Source organism: Salmo trutta, chromosome 13, assembly GCF_901001165.1.
Source record: "Salmo trutta chromosome 13, fSalTru1.1, whole genome shotgun sequence".
Taxonomy (NCBI): domain Eukaryota; kingdom Metazoa; phylum Chordata; class Actinopteri; order Salmoniformes; family Salmonidae; genus Salmo; species Salmo trutta.
In genome coordinates this window covers 56,664,658-56,686,645 of record NC_042969.1, presented here as the reverse complement: position 1 = coordinate 56,686,645, position 21,988 = coordinate 56,664,658, and the positions used below count along the sequence as shown (strand labels likewise).

At 42.7% G+C, this 21,988-nt stretch overlaps 1 protein-coding gene across 2 annotated transcripts; it reads left to right on the top strand.

The window, feature by feature from the left end:
* The first annotated feature begins 5,619 nt into the window (after positions 1 to 5,619).
* LOC115206118 (homeobox protein meis3) lies at positions 5,620 to 14,259 on the top strand. Of its 2 annotated transcripts, none has more exons than XM_029772718.1 (13): positions 5,620 to 5,940; positions 6,378 to 6,476; positions 10,187 to 10,326; positions 10,613 to 10,787; positions 10,982 to 11,032; positions 11,228 to 11,278; positions 11,521 to 11,670; positions 11,896 to 12,004; positions 12,186 to 12,331; positions 13,041 to 13,117; positions 13,446 to 13,504; positions 13,675 to 13,761; positions 14,037 to 14,259. In XM_029772718.1, exons 2-13 carry the CDS (start codon positions 6,465 to 6,467, stop codon positions 14,225 to 14,227), a joined length of 1,248 nt encoding a protein of 415 aa, XP_029628578.1. In that variant the 5' UTR covers positions 5,620 to 5,940; positions 6,378 to 6,464; the 3' UTR covers positions 14,228 to 14,259. The 2 variants fall into 2 exon arrangements, with proteins under 2 accessions (XP_029628578.1, XP_029628576.1); XM_029772716.1 differs by having other exon boundaries at positions 5,621 to 5,974.
* Positions 14,260 to 21,988: the final 7,729 nt, after the last annotated feature.

The following is a 21,988-nucleotide window of genomic DNA, read 5'->3' as shown; positions in this document are numbered from 1 at the left end:
AAAAATCACTGAAGCTGGAGTCTTACATTTCCCTCACTAACTTCAAGCATCAGCTGTCAGAGCAGCTTGCTGATCATTGCCCCTGTACACAGCCAATCTGTAAATAGCCCATCCAACTACCTCATCCCCATATTGTTTTTTATTTTGTTGTTCCTTTGCACCCCAGTATCTCTACTTGCACATTCATCTTCTGCGGATCTATCACTCCAGTGTTTAATTGTTAAATTGTAATTATTTCGCCACTATGGCCTATTTATTGCCTTACCTCCCTAATCTTACTACATTTGCACACACTGTATATAGATTTTTCTATTGTGTTATTGACTGTACATTTGTTTATCCCATGTGTAACTCTGTGTTGTTTATGTCGCACTGCTTTGCTTTATCTTGGCCAGGTCGCAGTTGTAAATGAGGACATGTTCTCAACTGGCCTACCTGGTTAAATAAAGGTTAAATTAAAATTAAAACATTAAAAAAATATCCACATCCAGACCCACACATGCAGTCAGAGTCGGCCCTAGCGTTTTGGGGGCCCTAAGCAAACATTTCAGCGGCACCCCTCTTGACAGCAGACAAGAAATGTTTTAGAGTTCATTCCCGCACTTTTTGCCATGGGAAGTTGATAAAATGTAGCAGTTTAAAGCAAACTTGCTTTAACACAGCAAGTTTGCTGTAATTCTACACATTTTGCACTTGGAAGTAGAGAACATTTTGCAGTGTTAAAGCAAGTTTGCAGAAATTCTACACATTTTGCACTTGGAAGTAGAGAACATTTTGCAGTGTTAAAGCAAGTTTGCAGAAATTCTACACATTTTGCACTTGGAAGTAGAGAACATTTTGCAGTGTTAAAGCAAGTTTGCTGTAATTCTACACATTTTTCCAGGGGGCGGAGAGAAGATTTAGCTATTTTATAACTAATTTCCTGCAATTCTACACATTTTGCCATAGGGTGGAGAGAAATGTTTGCCGTTTTTAATATGATATCTGAGTGAGAGTGACTAACAAAATCAATGGTGGCATCCCTGGTCGGTAATTCAACCATGATTACTGCAGGTTAAGACAGCTGGCTATACTAGCTTACTTAAAACTGCTGATGCACAACCACATTTTGATATTGCACCTTGTGTATTCTACTATTCTAACTCAACAGTAATTTATTCTAAATCTGCGGGCCTACAAAAGGGCGGCCGCCGCCAGTTGCACATCCCTGGTCTATGTTGTCATGTTCCCTAACGACTAGATCACTATACATCTGATATTTCCTAATGTATATATGTGCACCTGTGCTATCTATGTGATCTAGAAGCAATGATAATATCTATATAAACACTCAAAGTGAAGGCTATGCAGTATAACTCATGACTATATGGACCACAGAAGTTTTGTATTGCCATGAATGTAGAGGGAGAGAGTCCAGCTAGAGATAGGCCTAGTGTTGATAATGAGGAGATGCTGAGTGTTTCTGCCTTTGGATACAGTAGGTGTGTATTCATTAGTGCCCATTGCAGTAGACTTTAGCGAAATGTTTTGTAACGGAAAAGGGTTTGCAACGAAAACAAGAGTTTCTTATCGGACAAGTTTACATTTAACATTACATTTAAGTCATTTAGCAGACGCTCTCATCCAGAGCGACTTACAAATTGGTGCATTCACCTTATGATATCCAGTGGAACAACCACTTTACAATAGTGCATCTAAATCTTTTAAGGGGGGGGGGGTTAGAAGGATTACTTTATCCTATCCCAGGTATTCCTTAAAGAGGTGGGGTTTCAGGTGTCTCCGGAAGGTGGTGATTGACTCCGCTGTCCTGGCGTCGTGAGGGAGCTTGTTCCACCATTGGGGTGCCAGAGCAGCGAACAGTTTGGACTGGGCTGAGCGGGAACCGTGCTTCCTCAGAGGTAGGGGGGCCAGCAGGCCAGAGGTGGATGAACGCAGTGCCCTTGTTTGGGTGTAGGGCCTGATCAGAGCCTGAAGGTATGGAGGTGCCGTTCCCCTCACAGCTCTGTAGGCAAGCACCATGGTCTTGTAGCGGATGCGAGCTTCAACTGGAAGCCAGTGGAGAGAGTGGAGGAGCGGGGTGACGTGAGAGAACTTGGGAAGGTTGAACACCAGACGGGCTGCGGCGTTCAGGTTAGTCCCACCCTGTTTGCTTCCGTTTGGTTCCTAGTGAATACACCACAGTAGATTGTGGACGAGGATATCTCTCTATGGGCTGGCTGATGTACAGGTCCAGTAGGGGCGGATAGTTTGCACAATGTCCCTATAAAGCCATTCGATCATGTTGAGCATGTCGATATTTGGTTAAGAAACAATTCTCAAATCACAAAAATAGACAAACAGATGCACATTGACATGCAAACCGGTACACATACACACCCAAGCGCGCACACACACACACACACACACACACACACACACACACACACACACACACACAGTCTTGTATAACGGACCTTGTGGGGACACACAATTCAGTCCCATTCAAAATCCTATTAACCCTAAACCTAACCCTAGCTCCCCGCAAGTATAGTTAAACACATCCACCTTTTTCATTATCTCCTGTTGTTGTTTCCTGCTCAGCCTCTCTCTGCTCCTTAGCCTTGGGCAATGCCTGCAGTAAGCATTGCTTTGAATCACGAGCACCTTGACATTGACCCCCCCCCCACAAACACACACACACACACACACACACACACACACAGACACACAGCAGCAGCCGCTCCAACCCTGACAGGGCCTGACAAACAACTGCAGCAGCCTTGCCATATAGGCTACTCAGAACTATTTCTTCTAACATCCTCTCCATACACTGAAAATATTGTGTATATAGTGTGACGTCCTTAGTACACCAGCATCCTTGTCAAAAGAGTCCGACCTTTTGCCTGAATTGTATAAGTTGGTTGGACTTAATCTTTGTTCACACTGCAGGCCTTGATGCTCAAATCAGTTTTGTTTTTCAAATCTGTTTTGGAATACTGACTGTCCAAACAGCAAGTTCCAAGTGATCAAATCGGATGTGTGTGTGTTCAGACAGCAGTCATTTGCTGACATGGCTACGCTGGTTGTCATAGTAACGACGGTTGTATGCGCAGTGGTGTAGGCCGATTGGTGGTGGTGCTCATGCTTCCTATCACTCAGAAGTTATGTAGCAAGTTAAGGTAACAACAATGCCCGTCCATGGACATTTCCCTGTTGCTTTGCATGTTCAAAATCGTAGTGTAAGAACACCTTTTAAAGCCTCAAAGGATAAGACGATCCAGCTTTCAAAATGAGTAGTTTTTGGCTAACCACAGCAGTCAACTAGCTAGCTAGCTGTTTAACTTTCTAGCACATTAACTCATTTGTTTGTAAACAATTAACAAGGTAGTTAGCTACCACATGTTCTTGTCAAAACAGTCAACAGAGTAGCTAGCAAGCAACAAAATATGCAAAATAACAGTCTAAAAACCTCGAGGGCAAATAAATCAGATTTGATTGTTCAGACACAAGTCACATGGCCAGGAATCAGATTTGTATCTGATTACAAACTACCTACGAAGGTGGTTTGTCATGTGTATTGAAATATCAGATTCCATGTGCTTTTTGGCTGTTCAGACTGCAGGGAAAATGACAGATTTCATCACATATACAATAAAATAGGATTTGAGTCACTTCAAACTGCCAGTGTGAACAAGGTTTAAGAGATGCTAGGTTGAGGGTATAAATGGGCAATCAGCAATTGCTACATCAATTTTTTGACTTTTAAATTAATTATATATAGGCTACCAGTGATTATTGAATAATATCTTATACATGCCTCATGGCCTAAGTTCAACTGTTGCACCCCAACAGAACCCCAAATATCTATATAGTTTTACTCCATTGTTTGTAAACAATATAATTGTAAACAAACACTGTATTGCCTCAAAACATGGCTAGAACTATCATTTAGTTCTCATGGATGGTCAGTCCTTCACATCCATAGCTATGTCTATGAAATTAAGAGTGGCTACATTTCCTCAGCCCCATTTCTCAGCTGTAGACCAAATCAGTGGCAGAGTGGTCGCTTTGTTGTTGTTTTAACTGCAGATTCCCCATTTAAGTCCTGAGGCTTTACCTCTAAAGTCACTGCATTAGTGTCAGAAATGGGATGACATGGACTTCATTGATGCACAAGGGTGTGTTTCCCGAAGGATAGTGGCACATCCCATCAACACCAGCAACCTCATCAAGATGTTTGGATCTTGCACAATAATGTCTTGGATGTTGGACTGACAAAGGTCATAAAGAAAAAATGAAGAAAAAAGCCAAACACAAAACAATCAGAATAGGACTGCGTCCCTGTTAATCAATTAGAAATATCCTATGAGGCCGTCTACTTTCCTGTCCGTTCACATTTTTCATTGACGCTATGGATTCGATGTTAGAGGGGTCTAAAGGCTATGATCATCGTCATGGGAATTAACCTCCCGCCGTGTTAAAAGGCCACAGGTTCGTTGATGTTACGGTGCTCGCTGGATGCACACCAAATCACGCCCGACGCCGCCCGCGGTGATGACTTGCCCCGGCCCATGTGGCCGCAACCGCGCTGCCGATTGAAGTTCGGCCGCCTGTTGGTCCCTCGCCGCGTGAGAGGGGAAAGAGAACCGTTTTGAATAATTATTATGTTACTTACGAGTAATTTACAACACAGGACGAGGTCCACAGAGCTGTGGAAGTTTTCCCTCCAGTTAGAATGAGAAGAAAGGTAGCCTGGTTTTTACACATCTTCAGAACAATAAAATGGCCTGCTGTTCCAAGCAAAGTGGGTACATTTGGGCAGTTTAAACGAGAATTGAATTGAATTTCAACAACATGTACAATGTGGACCCAGAGGATACCACTTGAAATTATTAATTAAAACGCTTGTTTCCAAAAGTGGTCCTCGATGGTAAAAACAATAACACATATAAGAAAGTTATATTACATTAAGTCAACAAAAACAAAAAACACTACTATAGTCATTATCAGACAATAAATGTAGCCAATAAATGTATTGTCATAGGCCTTCACTATTGAAAATTATTTATGACCTGATTTGCCATCCTAAAATAATGTTATCATGCGTAAAACTATAGGATATCTTGCGTAGAACCAATGTATGAGACATTTAGTAGCCTCTTCTATAATGACTTACTGTATATGTTACCAAAATGCACTGGGATGGATTGTTCCAGGGTTGTTGAATTAACGTGGCTATACAGAATGTATCTGAATTCTGAATTGTGCGGCCAATAACCAACATGTCAATAGCCTATCAGAAAGAATCATCAGCATTTTCTGTGAATTTTACTTAATTTGACATGCTACTAAAAACAACAAATGCAGTTACTGAGAGTTGGGATACTCCAGATGCTTGAGGCAAGTGTTGGAAACAATATTAACATTATTTCCAGTACCGATAACTCATTAATAAATGCGCGCACTATCCTGCAGATTATGGAATATGAAGAAAAAGCTGTGTTCGACTTCAAATCTTCGAGTTTTCAGACATTATCTTGTCATGGCTCAGCAGCCGTGAACGGGAGCGAATAAACTGTGCTAATGCATGCTACGTGAGTGTAGTGCGTGCCATTGGAATAAAACGAGGGGATCCTGCGTTTGTAATGCGCGAGTGTGTGTGAAAAGAAGGTGGGGGTGAGAGACCCCGTCGTGTTTTGACCCCCCAAACAACTCCCGACCACCATCTCTCCCCACATAGTCTCTGCCTCTCTCAATGTTTAAAGCAACATCACTAAAGTCGCTGTGACATTTTCCAGCCTGCCGCGACAGTCCATGGACAGCGAGAACAGCCAAAAAGGACGCTATTTCTCCTCACCAAGCATCTCGCCTGCGAGCCGGACCCAAAAACATAACGTGCGGACCTACCACAACGCTCTCGAAACCGAAGCCTATGCAGGATATCTCGAGCACGGCCTGAGAGTGACTATAGCTTATACGTCAAATCTAGGTTTCGGTGGGATATTTTATAGAATCATATTTTTCTAAAATAGTGTATTGTATTTCTGTAATCTTTGATGCCTGTATGTAACAGCCTAATGGTTTATATGTTCTTATCAGTGATATATATTGAATACACATCGCATTTGTGGTCGTGGACCTCTAAGTTTGGATCATAAAGCTGCTTGCTTGCAATAAAAGTAACGATTCGATTTACTTCGGAAATATATGTAGCCTATTGTAGCCCATAGTAGCCTCGGCTATTGGTGTAGCCTAATTATGATGTACACTCTGGTTCAGCTGTTCATTTTTTCTAACCAACCCCCTTGTAAATAATGATGAGATTTAATTGTTTGATGCTTCAACTGTTATAATTCCACCTCTATTAGCTTATTAAAGAGCGCATTATTTTTCATCAGATCCTCTGGATACAGGAGGCAGAACGCCTGCGCTGGACAGCGGGTCTGGTCTCATCCTTCCCGGAGTAGGATTGGCTTCCGTGTCGCATGGATAAGAGGGTAGGATGGCTGTTTACTCTATTCTACTGCATCCTTTACACTCACTCATCATGTGTAGTATCACGGTAGTCTGTATCATTCTCTCCAGATAATAATCTTGCTAGTTTGGTTATTATGTAGCATTTTGCCTCTTTGCTCGGTCCTTACGCGTTGACGTAGCGCCCCTCGCTGCCTGTCTACCCTCTCTCCCTGTCCTCCCTCGCGTAGGCCACAGCTCCCAGCTATACAGGGCCAATGAAGGCAGCAGCAATATGTCGTTGGTCAAGGAGTTCAAGTCAAGTTATTAAGGAATAACCTTATTGACATAATTGTGAATGTTCTAAATATTCCTAAATAGACTGACCTGACCTAAATCATTAGGGTCGTGTTGATATAATGTCAAGTAGCCTAGTTTGAAATGTGGAAATAGCCTATACATTTCATATAGGCTACATAGTGGCCTATACATTTCATATAGGCTACATAGTGGCCTATACATTTCATATAGGCTACATAGTGGCCTATACATTTCATATAGGCTACATAGTGGCCTATACATTTCATATAGGCTACATAGCGGCCTATACATTTCATATAGGCTACATAGTGGCCTATACATTTCATATAGGCTACATAGTGGCCTATACATTTCATATAGGCTACATAGTGGCCTATACATTTCATATATTATCTTGCTTATAAGTTAGCTGTTTACTTTTATATTTCAATATAGGGTCACGTAGAAGTGAACAACTGTCAGAATGATTCTTCTCATTGTTTTACAAGGGCTTTAGGACCATAAACATATAATCAAACCAAATCAAATTGTATGAGTCACATGCGCCGAATACAACAGGTACATTTTACCTTACAGTGAAATGCTTACATACGAGCCTCTAACCAACAATGCCGTTTAAAAATAAATACGAGTAAGAATAAGAAATTAAAGTAACAATTAAAGAGCAGCAGTAAAAGAACAATAAAGAGACTATACACAGGGAGTACCGGTACAGAGTCAATGTGCGGGGCACGGGTTAGTTAAGGTAATATGTACATGTAGGTAGAGTTATTATAGTGACTATGTATAGATGATAACAACAGAGAGTAGCAGCGGTGTAAAAGAGGAGGGGGACAATGCAAATAGTCTGGGTAGCCATTTGATTAGATGTTCAGGAGTCTTATGGTCTATATAGCTCTTATATAGGGTGTAAAAACTCTCTCTTGATAACCATAAACCTTTATCTGGGTTTCAATATGTATAGTGTCATTTTTGAAATACAGTCTATTTAAAACTGAGAATGTGTGTGTCCTGTTGGAATTAATAGTCGATTATTGGACTAATAAAAGTGGTTGTGAAGTGGAAAGACATGATATGTCCATATACAGTATGAGGTGTAGTGAGTAGGTCGAGGAAAAAGACAGACAGGTGAGGCAGACCAAGTCGCTAAGTAGGTCAACTCTTTTGCTATAGTGAGTCGGCGGCTCGCGGATCCCGTTGCTATGTGCACTGTGCTACTCTTTCCTATTCCTAAAGATAATTGCCATAGTAGGCTACTCATGACATTGTATCACACACACACATAACACACACACCACTAACCCGCTGAATATCTACCACATTTTAACTTGTCAAACTCCCATGCAGTGAACTGTTGCTCTTTTCTGTATCTGTCTTGATGTTTAATTCAAACGGAAAAAAGGTCATAGGTCAGATGTAGGCTATTTGTTATCTGTGTTGTAATAACACGTTCGGCTTGCAGTTGAGTGAGGAAATACATTTTGATATGTCATATAGCCTGAGTGTCAACAGCTTCGGGTCGTGCAAATCAAAGTAGCTTTTCAGGATAGGATTTTTCGGTTTACTGTAATTAGGCCTACAGATGACAATTACGCAGTCGCTTTTCATTGACATTTTACATTTGATTTTCGTTATATTAGTCTAATTTAGTTAAGAATTTCGTAATTTACGCTAATTAAAGTCAACAAAACAGGTACTTTATTTGTCAAATTTGATTACAATTCAGACATAGGCTACTTTAGTTCACTGAAACAAGGCCAAGAAAGTGTATCAGTCAATTATCCATAATTAGCCTAATTCTGGTTATATGCACCAAAGGGAAGTGAATTTGATAAATTATATATGTTGTCCCATGTACTGTAAAATATACAGTTTATCCCACTCTTTACCATTGGTGGCACTTGCCTGTCATTCGAGCATATTGCTATTAGGCTACCTTCAACGGAAAGAAAATAGATCCGTTTGGAAACCTGTAGAGCTTTCTGTTTTTTGCATAGACTACCTACGTGTATTAGGCCTATATGTATACTAAATAGAAAACTATTGTCACAAACTCTATCACTTTTCATTGGAATAGGCGGGGTGTTGGGACAACGGAGGATACAAATGTACATTTACGCAGGCCTACCCATTGTTGCTTTTTATTTTGAACATAGGCTACTCGAATAAAATACATTGCATTTGTCTGACAAAATGTTGGACAAAAACATATTTTCTCCTTGAGAATAATGAAACTGTTGAATGGCTTTGGAAATACAGGCTAAAGGCGAATGTTTGCAAAGCTTGTTTTTGCCAACAGGCAATCTGGTGGAAAGTGATTTGTATGTATTGAATATATTGCACATTGCAAGTTCAAACAAGGCTTTGTATAGTTTCTTCTATCTGATTTATTAAGTAAAACAACTGCGAGAACAAAATATGAAGGATGCGCCTGCTGTTATATATAAATCCACTGGTCTGTGGTTAATGTCAGCGTTAATATTTATTATATATGTAATAGCCTATGTGGTAAAAAAACATGTTCAACTTAGTTGCCGAGAAAATGAAATGATATAGCTTATGCCTATATATTCGTATAGAAAACTAAGCTCTCTCTTTGAACTATCATGATAAATATGAGGATTGCAGTTAATTCTAATCGTATTAACATTGTAAGTGTTTCTCACATTTGAAGCTCAGCCTCATGCCTTTTGGGACAATTTGAAGAATTCGTCATGTTGATTTCGATGCTTTGATCCGTTGACGCACAGCGGCTACAGTCGCACTGTAATCGGAGAGCTCCTGTAAAGAAAGGCGCGGAATCTGATATTGGCGATTGCGTTAATAGCGAGTATCCATGAAACAAAAGGTGGCCCGACAAAACCGCAGAGCAGGTGCACGCTGTGATCACGCAGCCATATGGGACTATGATTGGCCATACTTTAATCCAGGAGAAAACCGCTGGCTTTTGATGACAGGAGAAAAGCCTTGGAGACTGAAGTCAGCGGCAGTTTAACACACATCAGCCCGGTGAGGTTGAGAGAGATATGAGACTGACAGTGTGTGAGAGATAGAGAGCGTAGGCTCATGTTTATGTATGAATCTCTGTGTGTTTGTTTATCTCATGTCAATTGTCCCAGTGTGGATGTCGCTTTTCCCTCTGAAAAACTGCTCAGCAAGGAGCCTCTAGTCAGAAAATTAGCTACGGCTTCGAAGTGATCTGCTTCCATATTCACAGGGGGCCTCATCTCCTAATTTCTCTCTCTCTCTTTAATTCTTGCTCTCTCTCACACACACACACACACACACACACACACACACACACACACACACACACACACACACACACACTCTCTCTCTCTTTCTCCACTTCTCTCCACAACAAAATGCAGATGATTAAAATACACCAGACACACATGTTCAGTCTGTTATGTCTCTCCCCCCTGTTCCTCAGTATGAAGACCTGGTGCACTACTCAGGGTCAGAGGGCATGCCCGTGGGGGGGTATGGAGAGGCCATGAGGTCACTGCACCCCTCTCACTATGGCCACACTGTCCCAGATTCCCTCAAACACCACAGGGACCAGATCTATGGGTGAGCAGAAAAGAACTAATTCACTGCAGGTTGTGTGTGTTTGTTAGATTTCTTTTTCATTCTAACAGTATGCATGTATATTTACCATCAGTGTGCTCTGTGCCTATATACATTTGCTGGGATATGTGTGTGTATTGTGTACATGCATGTGTGTGAAGACAGCGAGAGAGAGAGAGAGAGAGAGAGAGAGAGAGTGTGTGTGTGTGTGTGTGTGTGTGTGTGTGTGTGTGTGTGTGTGTGTGTGTGTGTGTGTGTGTGTGCGCCTATGTTAACTCTGTGTGCACAGTCATCCCCTGTTTCCATTGCTGGCCCTGGTGTTTGAGAAGTGTGAGCTGGCCACCTGCTCCCCGCGGGACGTCACATCCCACTCAGTCCCTCCCCACCTCCAAGGCCTGACCAATCACAGTGATGTATGCTCCTCAGACTCCTTCAACGATGACATCGCAGCCTTCGCCAAACAGGCGAGTTACATCTCTACGAGCCAATCAGAGAACAGCTGTGTACTGTATGTGGGATGTATCATAGTGACAAGGATTCATGATTAGATTAGATTTGAGATTAGAAGGTCAATAGTCACATGTACAGGGAAAATATTAACCTCCGAGCTCCAACTATTATCCAAATGACCGTGGACGTCTTTCCTTGTGTGATTCAGATTCGCTCAGAGAAGCCCATTTTTTCTACAAATCCTGAACTGGACAACCTGGTATGAAAATAAATACACATGTGTATACTTTAACAGCAAAAGAACCAAATGCTCATAGCCTACATGTAGCGACACACAGTAACTTAGAAATCGATTAAGAATAACTCATACGCATGTTTTTCAGTCATAGTAATATTCTAGGCTACAATATGGAATAGCTGGTGTTCATAGCTACCAATCTGTTGTTCTCCTCAGATGATCCAGGCCATCCAGGTACTACGTTTCCACCTGTTGGAGCTGGAAAAGGTGTGCTTCTTCATTCATCTAAAATATAGTCTCTCTCTCTCGCTCTCTGTCTCTGTCTCTCTTTCTGTCTGTCTGTTGCTCTCGTTCTCTCTCTCTCTCCTCTTACCCTTTATGATTCAGACTAGTGACTGCTGAATGCAGGCAAACCAGATATGATCAGCTGTCACACACCTAAACCACACACTACTATACTATTTCCTGACACCATTTCTTCTCCCCCTTCCTCGTCTTCTTTTCTCCAGGTTCATGACCTGTGTGATAACTTCTGCAATCGCTACATCACCTGCCTGAAGGGCAAGATGCCCACAGACCTGATTCTGGATGACAGGGAGGGCGGGTCCAAGTCCGACGTGGAGGATTTCACTGGCTCCTGCACTAGTCTGTCAGAGCAGGTAGGTGACACTTGAATGATGATTGGCTAGCAGATTTCACACTATATCTCTCTCTCAATATGTCTCTGAAAAAGACACCGATGAAGCCCTGTCAGGCAAAACACTTGTCCCTGAAGAGGGAATAAATGGTGCTTTCTTTGACTACAAATACTGAGTACGGACCTTCTTCATTCTCCTGTTCATCTCAATATGTTTCTCTTTCTTTCCTTCCCTCGCTCTCTGTAGAATCAGTCGTGGTTGCGGGACCCAGATGACTGTGCGTCCACTCCACTAGGGACCCCTGGCATGTCGTGTGGCCTGCCTTCACACAGCACAGACAACTGCAGCGATACGGGTACCTCTAACACACTAACTCATACACACGCCTGCACAAACACACACTTGTCTTTTCAAACACTCATGCTAACAACATAATCGACATACACAAATAGACCTGACATCAACGCACACACGCACGCACGCACACACACACACACGTACTGTGCTAATGCCATATCTCTATTGTCCTCTGGCAGGGGATGGTTTGGATGGGGGCTTGGCCTCCCCCAGCACGGGAGAGGAGGACGATACGGACCGAGACAGAAAGAACAGCAAGAAGAGGGGCATTTTCCCCAAACTGGCAACCAACATCATGAGGGCATGGCTCTTCCAGCATTTATCGGTGAGAAAAGAGAGACAGTAGAAAGAATAGTGAGAGAAGAATGAGATAAAAGCAGAGGGGAGCCGAGAGGAGAGGAACGAGGGAGAGGAGGAAGGGGATATCGTTCACATAATGCAAAAAAAGAAGTTGAAAATGGAATGAAATGACAGAGATAATGTGTGAAATAGAGGTTCAATATTGAATAGTTCTGAACAGAGAGAGAACAATTTATGGTGAATTGAAGTCATTCTGGTAATTAGCAGTTATATTAAAAAACTCTAGTCATTCTCATTAATTATGACTGTGTGTGTGTGTGTGTGTGTGTGTGTGTGTGTGTGTGTGTGTGTGTGTGTGTGTGTGTGTGTGTGTGTGTGTGTGTGTGTGTGTGTGTGTGTGTGAGTGAGTGAGTGAGTGAGTGAGTGAGTGAGTGAGTGAGTGAGTGAGTGAGTGAGTGAGAGAGAGAGATGAATTCAGATATAATGTCAGTCATCAGTATTCATCTAATGGTTGTAGAACTCCCATATTTATTTCATACATGCATTGGGTTTTTAATTCTACATAGATACTTGTGGAGCCATTTGTGTGTGGTGTATGTATGAGCCAAAATTATACATTTGATGATTTTATGCAATGATAATCTATGCCAAAAGCAAAGGCTAGACATGCTCTTGCTGAATCTCAACCAGTTTGGCAAATACATAATGCCCTTGTTCTGAATGTCCCTTCCCAGCACCCATACCCCTCAGAGGAGCAGAAGAAGCAGCTGGCACAGGACACAGGCCTGACCATCCTGCAGGTCAACAACTGGTCAGTACCCCCCTGATCAATAACCAATGATCAGCTCTGTGTTTTACTACAGTACTGTGTCCCTTGTCGCCCGGACCTTAGCATGACCTCCACTGACCCCATCAATACTGATCAATCCATTATCACCCAGAGATCCATACTCCCTCTGTCATAATGGGGATTGACGGTGAACCATGAAGGGGTTAAGTGGTTGTAAAAGTGAAAGGTTAATATTCCCAGAGTTAGTCCTTTTCTCCATTAACTGACTCTCCTTCCATTCAATTCTCCTCCTCTTTGTGTTCTCTGCTCCTATTCTCCCTCTTTTTCATATCCCCTCCTTCCTCTCCAGGTTTATCAATGCAAGACGGAGAATAGTACAGCCCATGATTGACCACTCAAATCGCTCAGGTGATAATGACCACTGTATTCCCTCCTCTAATGTATTGTTACTGATGTATCTATACATTCCTAGGTTGTATTGATGCTATATGTGTGTATTTTGAATGCAGATGTGTGTAGCTGATCGATATGGACATTCAGGTAAGGTGAATAATGTGGGTGTGTGTTTGGTTGACCAGGTCAAGGTGGTCCTTACAGCCCAGAGGGAGCAGCACTGGGGGGCTATGGACTGGACGGCCAAGCCCACCTGGGTCTCAGGGCAGCAGGTAAGAGACAGAGATAAGAACGACTGGGTCATGTTCATTAGGCAACAAGGAGAAGAAAATGGACTGAAGCAGGGAGTCACTACCAGAACTCCAATAAGAAATGCTCTTTTCCATTTTCCCATTTGAAAAGGTTTTGCTATGGTGTGCCAGACTCAACATGACCCTAGTGTTTTTACCAATAATTTGGTGGACACGTTCGGTGGTATGTTGCTGTACAGTACCTCCTAATATAAATTCCTCTCTCTCTCGCTCTGTGTCTCTCTCCCCCTCCACAGGTCTTCAGGGGATGCCGTCTCTTCCTGGAGAGTACCCCGGGGCCCTGCTGTCCCAGTCTGGCTACCCCCACGCCGGCCCGTCCCTGCACCCCTACCCCGGCCCCCATCCCGCCATGCTGCTGCACCCGCCGCCCCACCCCCACCCCGCCGATCCCCTCATAGGCCAGGGCCTGGACATACACGCCCACTAACTGAGAAGGAAGGGTGTGAAGGAGAGAGGAGAGAGGAGAGTGGAGAGAGGGGAGGGGAGAGAGGGGAGAGGGGAGAGAGGGGAGAGAGGGGAGAGGGGAGAGAGGGGAGGGGAGAGAGGGGAGAGGGGAGGGGAGAGAGGGGAGAGGAGAGAGGGGAGAGGGGAGAGAGGGGAGGGGAGAGAGGGGAGAGGGGCCATCCTGGGGGAGATGGGGGGCTCACACACCCGCCACCCGCTAACTACGACAGCATGGCGTAGTCCAAATGTTTACATTCCCGCCGTAAGACACTGACTTCCACAGTCACTCAACCCACTCAAGCCATTGTCTGCAACATGCATACACTTCCCTTAACATACCACCGCTGGCCCCTCTTATACCATCAATAACATACTTACATTCTATCTCAGACGTAGACAAAGACACACACCACACTGAGCCCTTGAGTGTGAGCCAAGCCCACTTCAGGGTGGAAGAGGCGAGCGTCCTTAGCCCCTTCCCTCTCTACATACTCTATGGTGACAGTGAGCTGTCTGACTCCCAGGATAGCGCCCCCTCTAGGAGCATAGAGGAACACCCCACACGGACCACTGACCAGCCAACTTGCCTCTCTCTCCCACCTGGCCTACTGGCCAACCAAACGGAAAGACACAGGTCAGACACACAGCTCCCGATCTGCCTGGGTCACCTTAACCTCCATAACTCTTATGACCTCACACAGCCCAGGCTTGAAGCGTTGTGATTGGACAGAACGCCAGTGATACACTCTAACCTCTCTCCTCCACGCCCCAGGCCACACCCAGTCTTCCCACACCGACAACTGTCACACACACACCCACCTTATTTAATTTGACTTTTTTTAGATCTGTTTTTGTATTTATATGTGTCAGAGAGATGGGATCTGACAAAAGTCCTGTGAAAGGTGATCTTCCAGGGTATCACTCTGCATGACTCTTGTACACTATGAATGAGCTCAATTTGTCTCTCTCAATTTGTTCAAGGACGTACCTTGGTTTGTTTAAATACGTTGGAATGAGTTGATCACTTACCTCCTTAAGATCCTGTCAGACATGAATAGTAGGGTTTACTGTGGGATCCACACCGTAAGCCAAACAGTGAACACGCACACGATCCTGTCGGACCATTTCATGGTCCATGTTGTCTGCCGTTGTGTTTGAGGAGGACAGCCAAAGGACTTTACACATGCTGCATCTTCCTCAGTCCCTTATGGGTCTCTGATAAAATAATTTATTTCCAAATGTTGATGACAATAATTGATGATAACGATGTTACAGTTATGATTTTGCTTATAGTATTAAAACCTTTCTTTTGTAAAAGTGTGTGAATTACTTTTTCTTTGAGTTTGCCCTCCAATTATTCGCTGTCAGATGTGAAAAGTCAACAGTAATGAAATACACAAATCAGTATTAGGTAATCTTGAAAATATTCATATTTTCTTCCTGGTACAATCACATGTCATTACTATATGCTAATTGGCTCATTTTCAATTGATGTATGCTGCAGTTTTGTACGCACTTTTCTTATTTATCTCTACTAGCCTAGCATCTTCCCTGACCTCTCTCCCTTAGTTTAGCTCTTTGTTAATTTTTTACTCCGTCTTTCCACATTCCTTCCTCATTCACTTCATACCTCCTCCCATCTGCAGAGCCATGTGCAACAAGGTTCAAATCCATGCCAAAGTGATTACTCATTAAATGTCAAACACAATTCAAACACATTTGGCCTGGCCTAAACCCTCCTCCTCCACCCGGCCATCCATTCAATCCCCACCTCACCCCTGTCCTGTGATAGATGCAGCCTGCAGCAGGGGTCAGAGTTCATACAAGGGTCAACAGGAAATGGCCTGGCTTTATGACCCTCAGGGCTAACTCCAAGTCCCACCACATATTTTCCTGTCCACACACTCATACGCCTTGACCATCTTGACACTCTTTTTTTGTGTGTAACCCTTGCCATGCTAGTCCTGTCCCAGCTATAAATGTAGTCCCCAATCCATGGACACACAGTTGGTTCATAATTTGTTGCACTGCAGGTCCATTGTTTACATCGAGCTTCCTGAACATATGTAAGAGTTCATTTATGAATGTGTTCCTCTTTCTTATTATCTATGTAAAGTGACTTTGGAGCTGGAAAAGCACTTACAATTATTATTTAAACACCATAGTCCCATAGAGAACATAAGTGACTGTATGATAGTCTGAAGGAGATCTCAGAGCCAACAACAAACAGACAGACAGCAGGAGTGAGATGCTATTCATACTGTTTTCACTTTATGATTGGTTTTGATAGCTAGAGTCCGTAGCCTCACACAAACACAAAATCCATTAGCTAGTGGAAATTGCATTGCATAAATGTGCCAATAGTGGGAAAGAGAAGGGAGAGAGAACAGTGTGTACAGCCACAGAGATCAGTGAGGGAGCGTATAGCGTGAAGTCATTATGGCAACTAAGTCTATCTTAATAATGAAATAACCCAACACTGGAGGAACTGGAAGGCTAGAGCAGGAGAAAATATTTTAAAAACACATTTTGGGGGAATACAGCTTTAAAAAATATATTTATATTGTAAATATAACAGTAACCTAACCTTAATGTAAACCAGATGTATTCAATATTTGTGAGAACATTATACAAATATAATGAATCCCAGCAGGAGTTTGGCAGACATGTGTTACAGATTATTTGTGTTACAGAAATACAATGGCTAAACAATATTGCTTCCTATTTTTAAGTCTTCATATGAGCAACTCTGTATTTGAGGATTGTGTTTTGAGAATAAAACCTATGCATACTGTATATGTATCAGTGCTATAGCTAATAGGTCTGAATGAATGAAAAGGTGCACGAAAAGAGGAAAAATATCAATTTTGCTTAGATGTCTGTGTGTGGTTTGTTTTTAAGAGGAATGCGGAATGTGTGTGCGTGCGCAAGTGTGTTTGTGTGTGTGTGTGTGTGTGCGGAGGAGGGCCTCTGGTGGTCATTAATCATTCAATTACACACCTGTCAGAGTTCAGACAAGGGGGAGAGAGCTGCACACAGGGGGGAGGAGAGGGAGAGAAAGAAAGAAAGAGTGAGAGAAAGCTAGAGGAAAAGTGTCCGACTACAAAGCCTCAACAGGGGGAAGCGGTTTGTGACAACGAGTGAAAGAGCAGAATAGGACAAAAGGGACAAACAAAATAAGAGTGGAGGCCAGAGAGACAGTGACAGACAGAGCAGCTCGGTGACGTGCTGTCCCATATGGAACGACCATAGTCCGAGCAGACAGGTCAGGATCCAACGACAACGCTCCGCTCGCTTTCACAAGCCTTCATTAAAAATCATGCAGGACGATGTAGAAAGGAACCAGAGAGGGGAAAACAAGAGTTGGTAGCTCCTACTGTCGTGTACCACAGAGTTCAAATACTGTTTCCAGCCTGGGAACAGCCAGGATGTGTAGCAGCCTGATGATGCATAAACTGGAGTAATGTCGTGAATAATTGATTGAAAAGTGTTTGGTCCTGATTCACAAATGTCTCTCATCTATTTATCACTATTAGGAGAGGCTGCCAGGCCCATTAGAACAGCTGCTCGTTAGATGCCTGTCAATCAAGGGGGAGGGGAGAACACCCACCAGGCACACTGATACTGGTATACATTTAGTGTGAGGAACAAGTGTTTGTGATATACTGTTTAGTGTGAAGATTCATGTTTTTCCAAAATGTGTGTGTGACTGTCTATTGTTCTGGCGTTGCCTTGTGCTTGGATGTGCATGTACTTTGTGTGTGTGAGTAGGTGTGCGTGCGTGCGAGTGGGTACCTTTGTGTGACCATCTTTCTCTCTCCCTCTCCCCTCTCTCTTTCTCTCACTCTGCATCAGGACGGCCTCTATGTTTAGCTGCAGCTAGCTAGCGAAGTCCTAATTTTAAAAGCTTCAGGCGTCTGCCATCTGTGTGCTCGTCACCGCCATATATCAAATTCACGGCTGGACTGAATGTTTAATATAGTCCCATGTATGCATAATATATCACGTGATCATGTATGTAGGTGTGTGTGTAGTAGGTAAAGTCTCAGCCACTGTTCCTCCATCAGTCTCTCTCTCATCAGGTTTGACTGGGCTGATGAAGGGCCCAGATGTTTCTTAGACCTGGTTAAAAGATCGAAAAGCAGGCAGAATGCCAGATGTCTCATTAGGCAAATTTGATTAGGTTGCTCATTTAAAATTCTGAATGAGGCGGTTCCATATGTATGAATGTATGGGAGGTCATGTGTCTGTGTGCATTCATTTGCATACGAGGCATTCTGTATAAGTAATTGCATGTGTATGTATACATTACAGTATGCCCGTGTGTGTGTGTGTGTGTGTGTGCGCGTGCGCACGCACACGGGGGCTTGTTTGTGTGTTGTCTGTGTCTATGTGGTAGAGGTACCATGTGGCTGTGTATGGTAATACATGGGCTTGTATATATTACAGTATGTGTCTGTGTATGGTAATACATGGGCTTGTATATATTACAGTATGTGTCTGTGTATGGTAATACATGGGCTTGTATATATTGCAGTATGTGTCTGTGTATGGTAATACATGGGCTTGTATAGATTACAGTATGTGTCTGTGTATGGTAATACATGGGCTTGTATAGATTACAGTATGTGTCTGTGTATGGGCTTGTATATATTACAGTATGTGTCTGTGTATGGTAATACATGGGCTTGTATATATTACAGTATGTGTCTGTGTATGGTAATACATGGGCTTGTATATATTACAGTATGTGTCTGTGTATGGTAATACATGGGCTTGTATATATTACAGTATGTGTCTGTGTATGGTAATACATGGGCTTGTATATATTACAGTATGTGTCTGTGTATGGTAATACATGGGCTTGTATAGATTACAGTATGTGTCTGTGTATGGTAATACATGGGCTTGTATAGATTACAGTATGTGTCTGTGTATGGGCTTGTATATATTACAGTATGTGTCTGTGTATGGTAATACATGGGCTTGTATATATTACAGTATGTGTCTGTGTATGGTAATACATGGGCTTGTATATATTACAGTATGTGTCTGTGTATGGTAATACATGGGCTTGTATATATTACAGTATGTGTCTGTGTATGGTAATACATGGGCTTGTATATATTACAGTATGTGTCTGTGTATGGTAATACATGGGCTTGTATATATTACAGTATGTGTCTGTGTATGGTAATACATGGGCTTGTATATATTACAGTATGTGTCTGTGTATGGTAATACATGGGCTTGTATATATTACAGTATATGTCTGTGTATGGTAATACATGGGCTTGTATATATTACAGTATGTGTCTGTGTATGGTAATACATGGGCTTGTATATATTATAGTATGTGTCTGTGTATGGTAATACATGGGCTTGTATATATTATAGTATGTGTCTGTGTATGGTAATACATGGGCTTGTATAAGGACCTGTCTGCTCCACTGTTCACTCTTTAGCGTCAAAGTATTCTGATGTGCAGATGTCTAGAATGCTGTTTTTACTGTATGCCAACATAATTTCACATTTGACCATCCTAAAGCATGAAAAATAATGTTGATTAAAATTAAAAACAGAGTACATATTACACATAACGTAATACAATCTGATCAACAGTTATTTCTTGATAGCTATTAATTCAGGCATCTCAACACATTTCTCAAACTCCTTATGCACTAATAAGCTCCACTGTTATGGTTGACTATTGCAACCCAGAGGAAACGGACAAAAGTGGTGTGGTACTGCAACCTAGTGGTTAATATGGAAAACACATCAACAGTGTTCTAACCATGGAGCCAGCCTGCTGAAAGCCTCCATGTTTTGCCCCAATTTTTAACCTTTATTTAACAAGGCAAGTCAGTTAAGAACAAATTCTTATTTACAATGACGGCCTACCAAAAGGCCTCCTGCGTGGACGGGGGCCTGGGATTAAAAATAAAACAAAAAAATACAATACAAATATAGGACAAAACACACATCACAAAAAGCGAGACAACACAACACTACATAAAGAGAGACCTAAGACAACATAGCATGGCAGCAACACATGACAACACAGCATGGTAGCAACATAACAACAACATGGTAGCAACACAACATGGTAGCAGCACAAAACATGGTACAAACATTATTGGGCACAAACAACAGCACAAAGGGCAAGAAGGCAGAGACAACAATACATCACGCAAAGCAGCCACAACTGTCAGTAAGAGTTTCCATGATGGAGTCTTTGAATGACGAGATTGAGATAAAACTGTCCAGTTTGTGTGTTTGTTGCAGCTCGTTCCAGTCGCTAGCTGCAGCGAACTGAAAAGACGAGCGACCCAGGGATGTGTGTGCTTTGGGGATCTTTAACAGAATGTGACTGGCAGAATGGGTGTTGTATGAGGAGGATGAGGGCTGCAGTAGATATCTCAGATAGTGGGGAGTGGGGCCTAAGAGTGTTTCAACCAGTGGGTCTTGCGACGGATATACAGAGATTACCAGTTTACAGAGGAGTATAGAGTGCAGTGATGTGTCCTACAAGGAGCATTCGTGGCAAATCTGATGGCTGAATGGTAAAGAACATCTAGCCGCTCAAGAGCACCCTTACCTGCTGATCTATAAATGATCCGTAATCTAGCATGGGTAGGATGGTCATCTGAATCAGGGTTAGTTTGGCAGCTGAGGTGAAAGAGGACCGACTACGATAGAGGAAACCAAGTCTAGATTTAACTTTAGCCTGCAGCTTTGATATGTGCTGAGAGAAGGACAGTGCACCGTCTAGCCATACTCCGAAGTACTTGTATGAGGTGACTACCTCAAGTGCTAAACCCTCAGAGCTAGTAATAACACCTGTGGGAAGAGGGGCATTCTTCTTACCAAACCACATGACCTTCGTTTTGGAGGTGTTCAGAACAAGGTTAAGAGTAGAGAAAGCTTGTTGGACACTAAGAAAGCTTTGTTGTAGAGCATTTAACACAAAATCCGGGGAGGGTCCAGCTGAGTATAAGACTGTATCATATGCATATAAATGGATGAGAGAGCTTCCTACTGCCTGAGCTATGTTGTTGATGTAAATTGAGAAGAGTGTGACCTAGGATTGAGCCTTGGGGTACTCCCTTGGTGACAGGCAGTGGCTGAAACAGCAGATTTTCTGACTTTATACACTGCACTCTTTGAGAGAGGTAGTTAGCAAACCAGCCCAAATACCCCTCAGAGACACCACTACTCCTTAGCTGGCCCACAGGAATGGAATCTTCTACCGTCTCAAAAGCTTTGGCCAAGTCAATAAAAATAGCAGCACAATATTGCTTAGAATCAAGGGTAATGGTGACATCATTGACTACCTTTAAGGTTGCAGTGACACATCCATAACCTGAGCGGAAACCAGATTGCATACCAGAGAGAATACTATGGACATCAAGAAAGGCAGTCAGTTGACTATTGACAAGTTTTTCCAACACTTTTGATAAACAGGGAAAAATAGAAATAGGCCTATAACAGTTAGGATCAGCTTAATCTCCCCCAAGCAATGGGAACCTCCCCAGAAAGGAGAGACATGTTAAAAAGGTCAGAGATAGGCTTGGCAATGATAGGTGCAGCAAGAAAGAGTCTAAACCATCTGACCCAGATGTTTTTTTGGGGTCAAGTTTAAGGAGCTCCTTTAGCACCTCGGACTAAGTGACTGCCTGCAGGCAGAAACTTTGTAGCGGGACAGGGGAAAAAGAGTGGGAAACATCTGGGATAGTCGCATTAG

Excerpts from the sequence above, each read along its gene's own strand:
- LOC115206118 (XM_029772718.1), top strand. Across the intron at positions 12,332-13,040 it reads GGCTCTTCCAGCATTTATCG|CACCCATACCCCTCAGAGGA; the intron begins GTGAGAAAAGAG and ends GTCCCTTCCCAG. Across the intron at positions 13,505-13,674 it reads TGACCACTCAAATCGCTCAG|GTCAAGGTGGTCCTTACAGC; the intron begins GTGATAATGACC and ends TTGGTTGACCAG.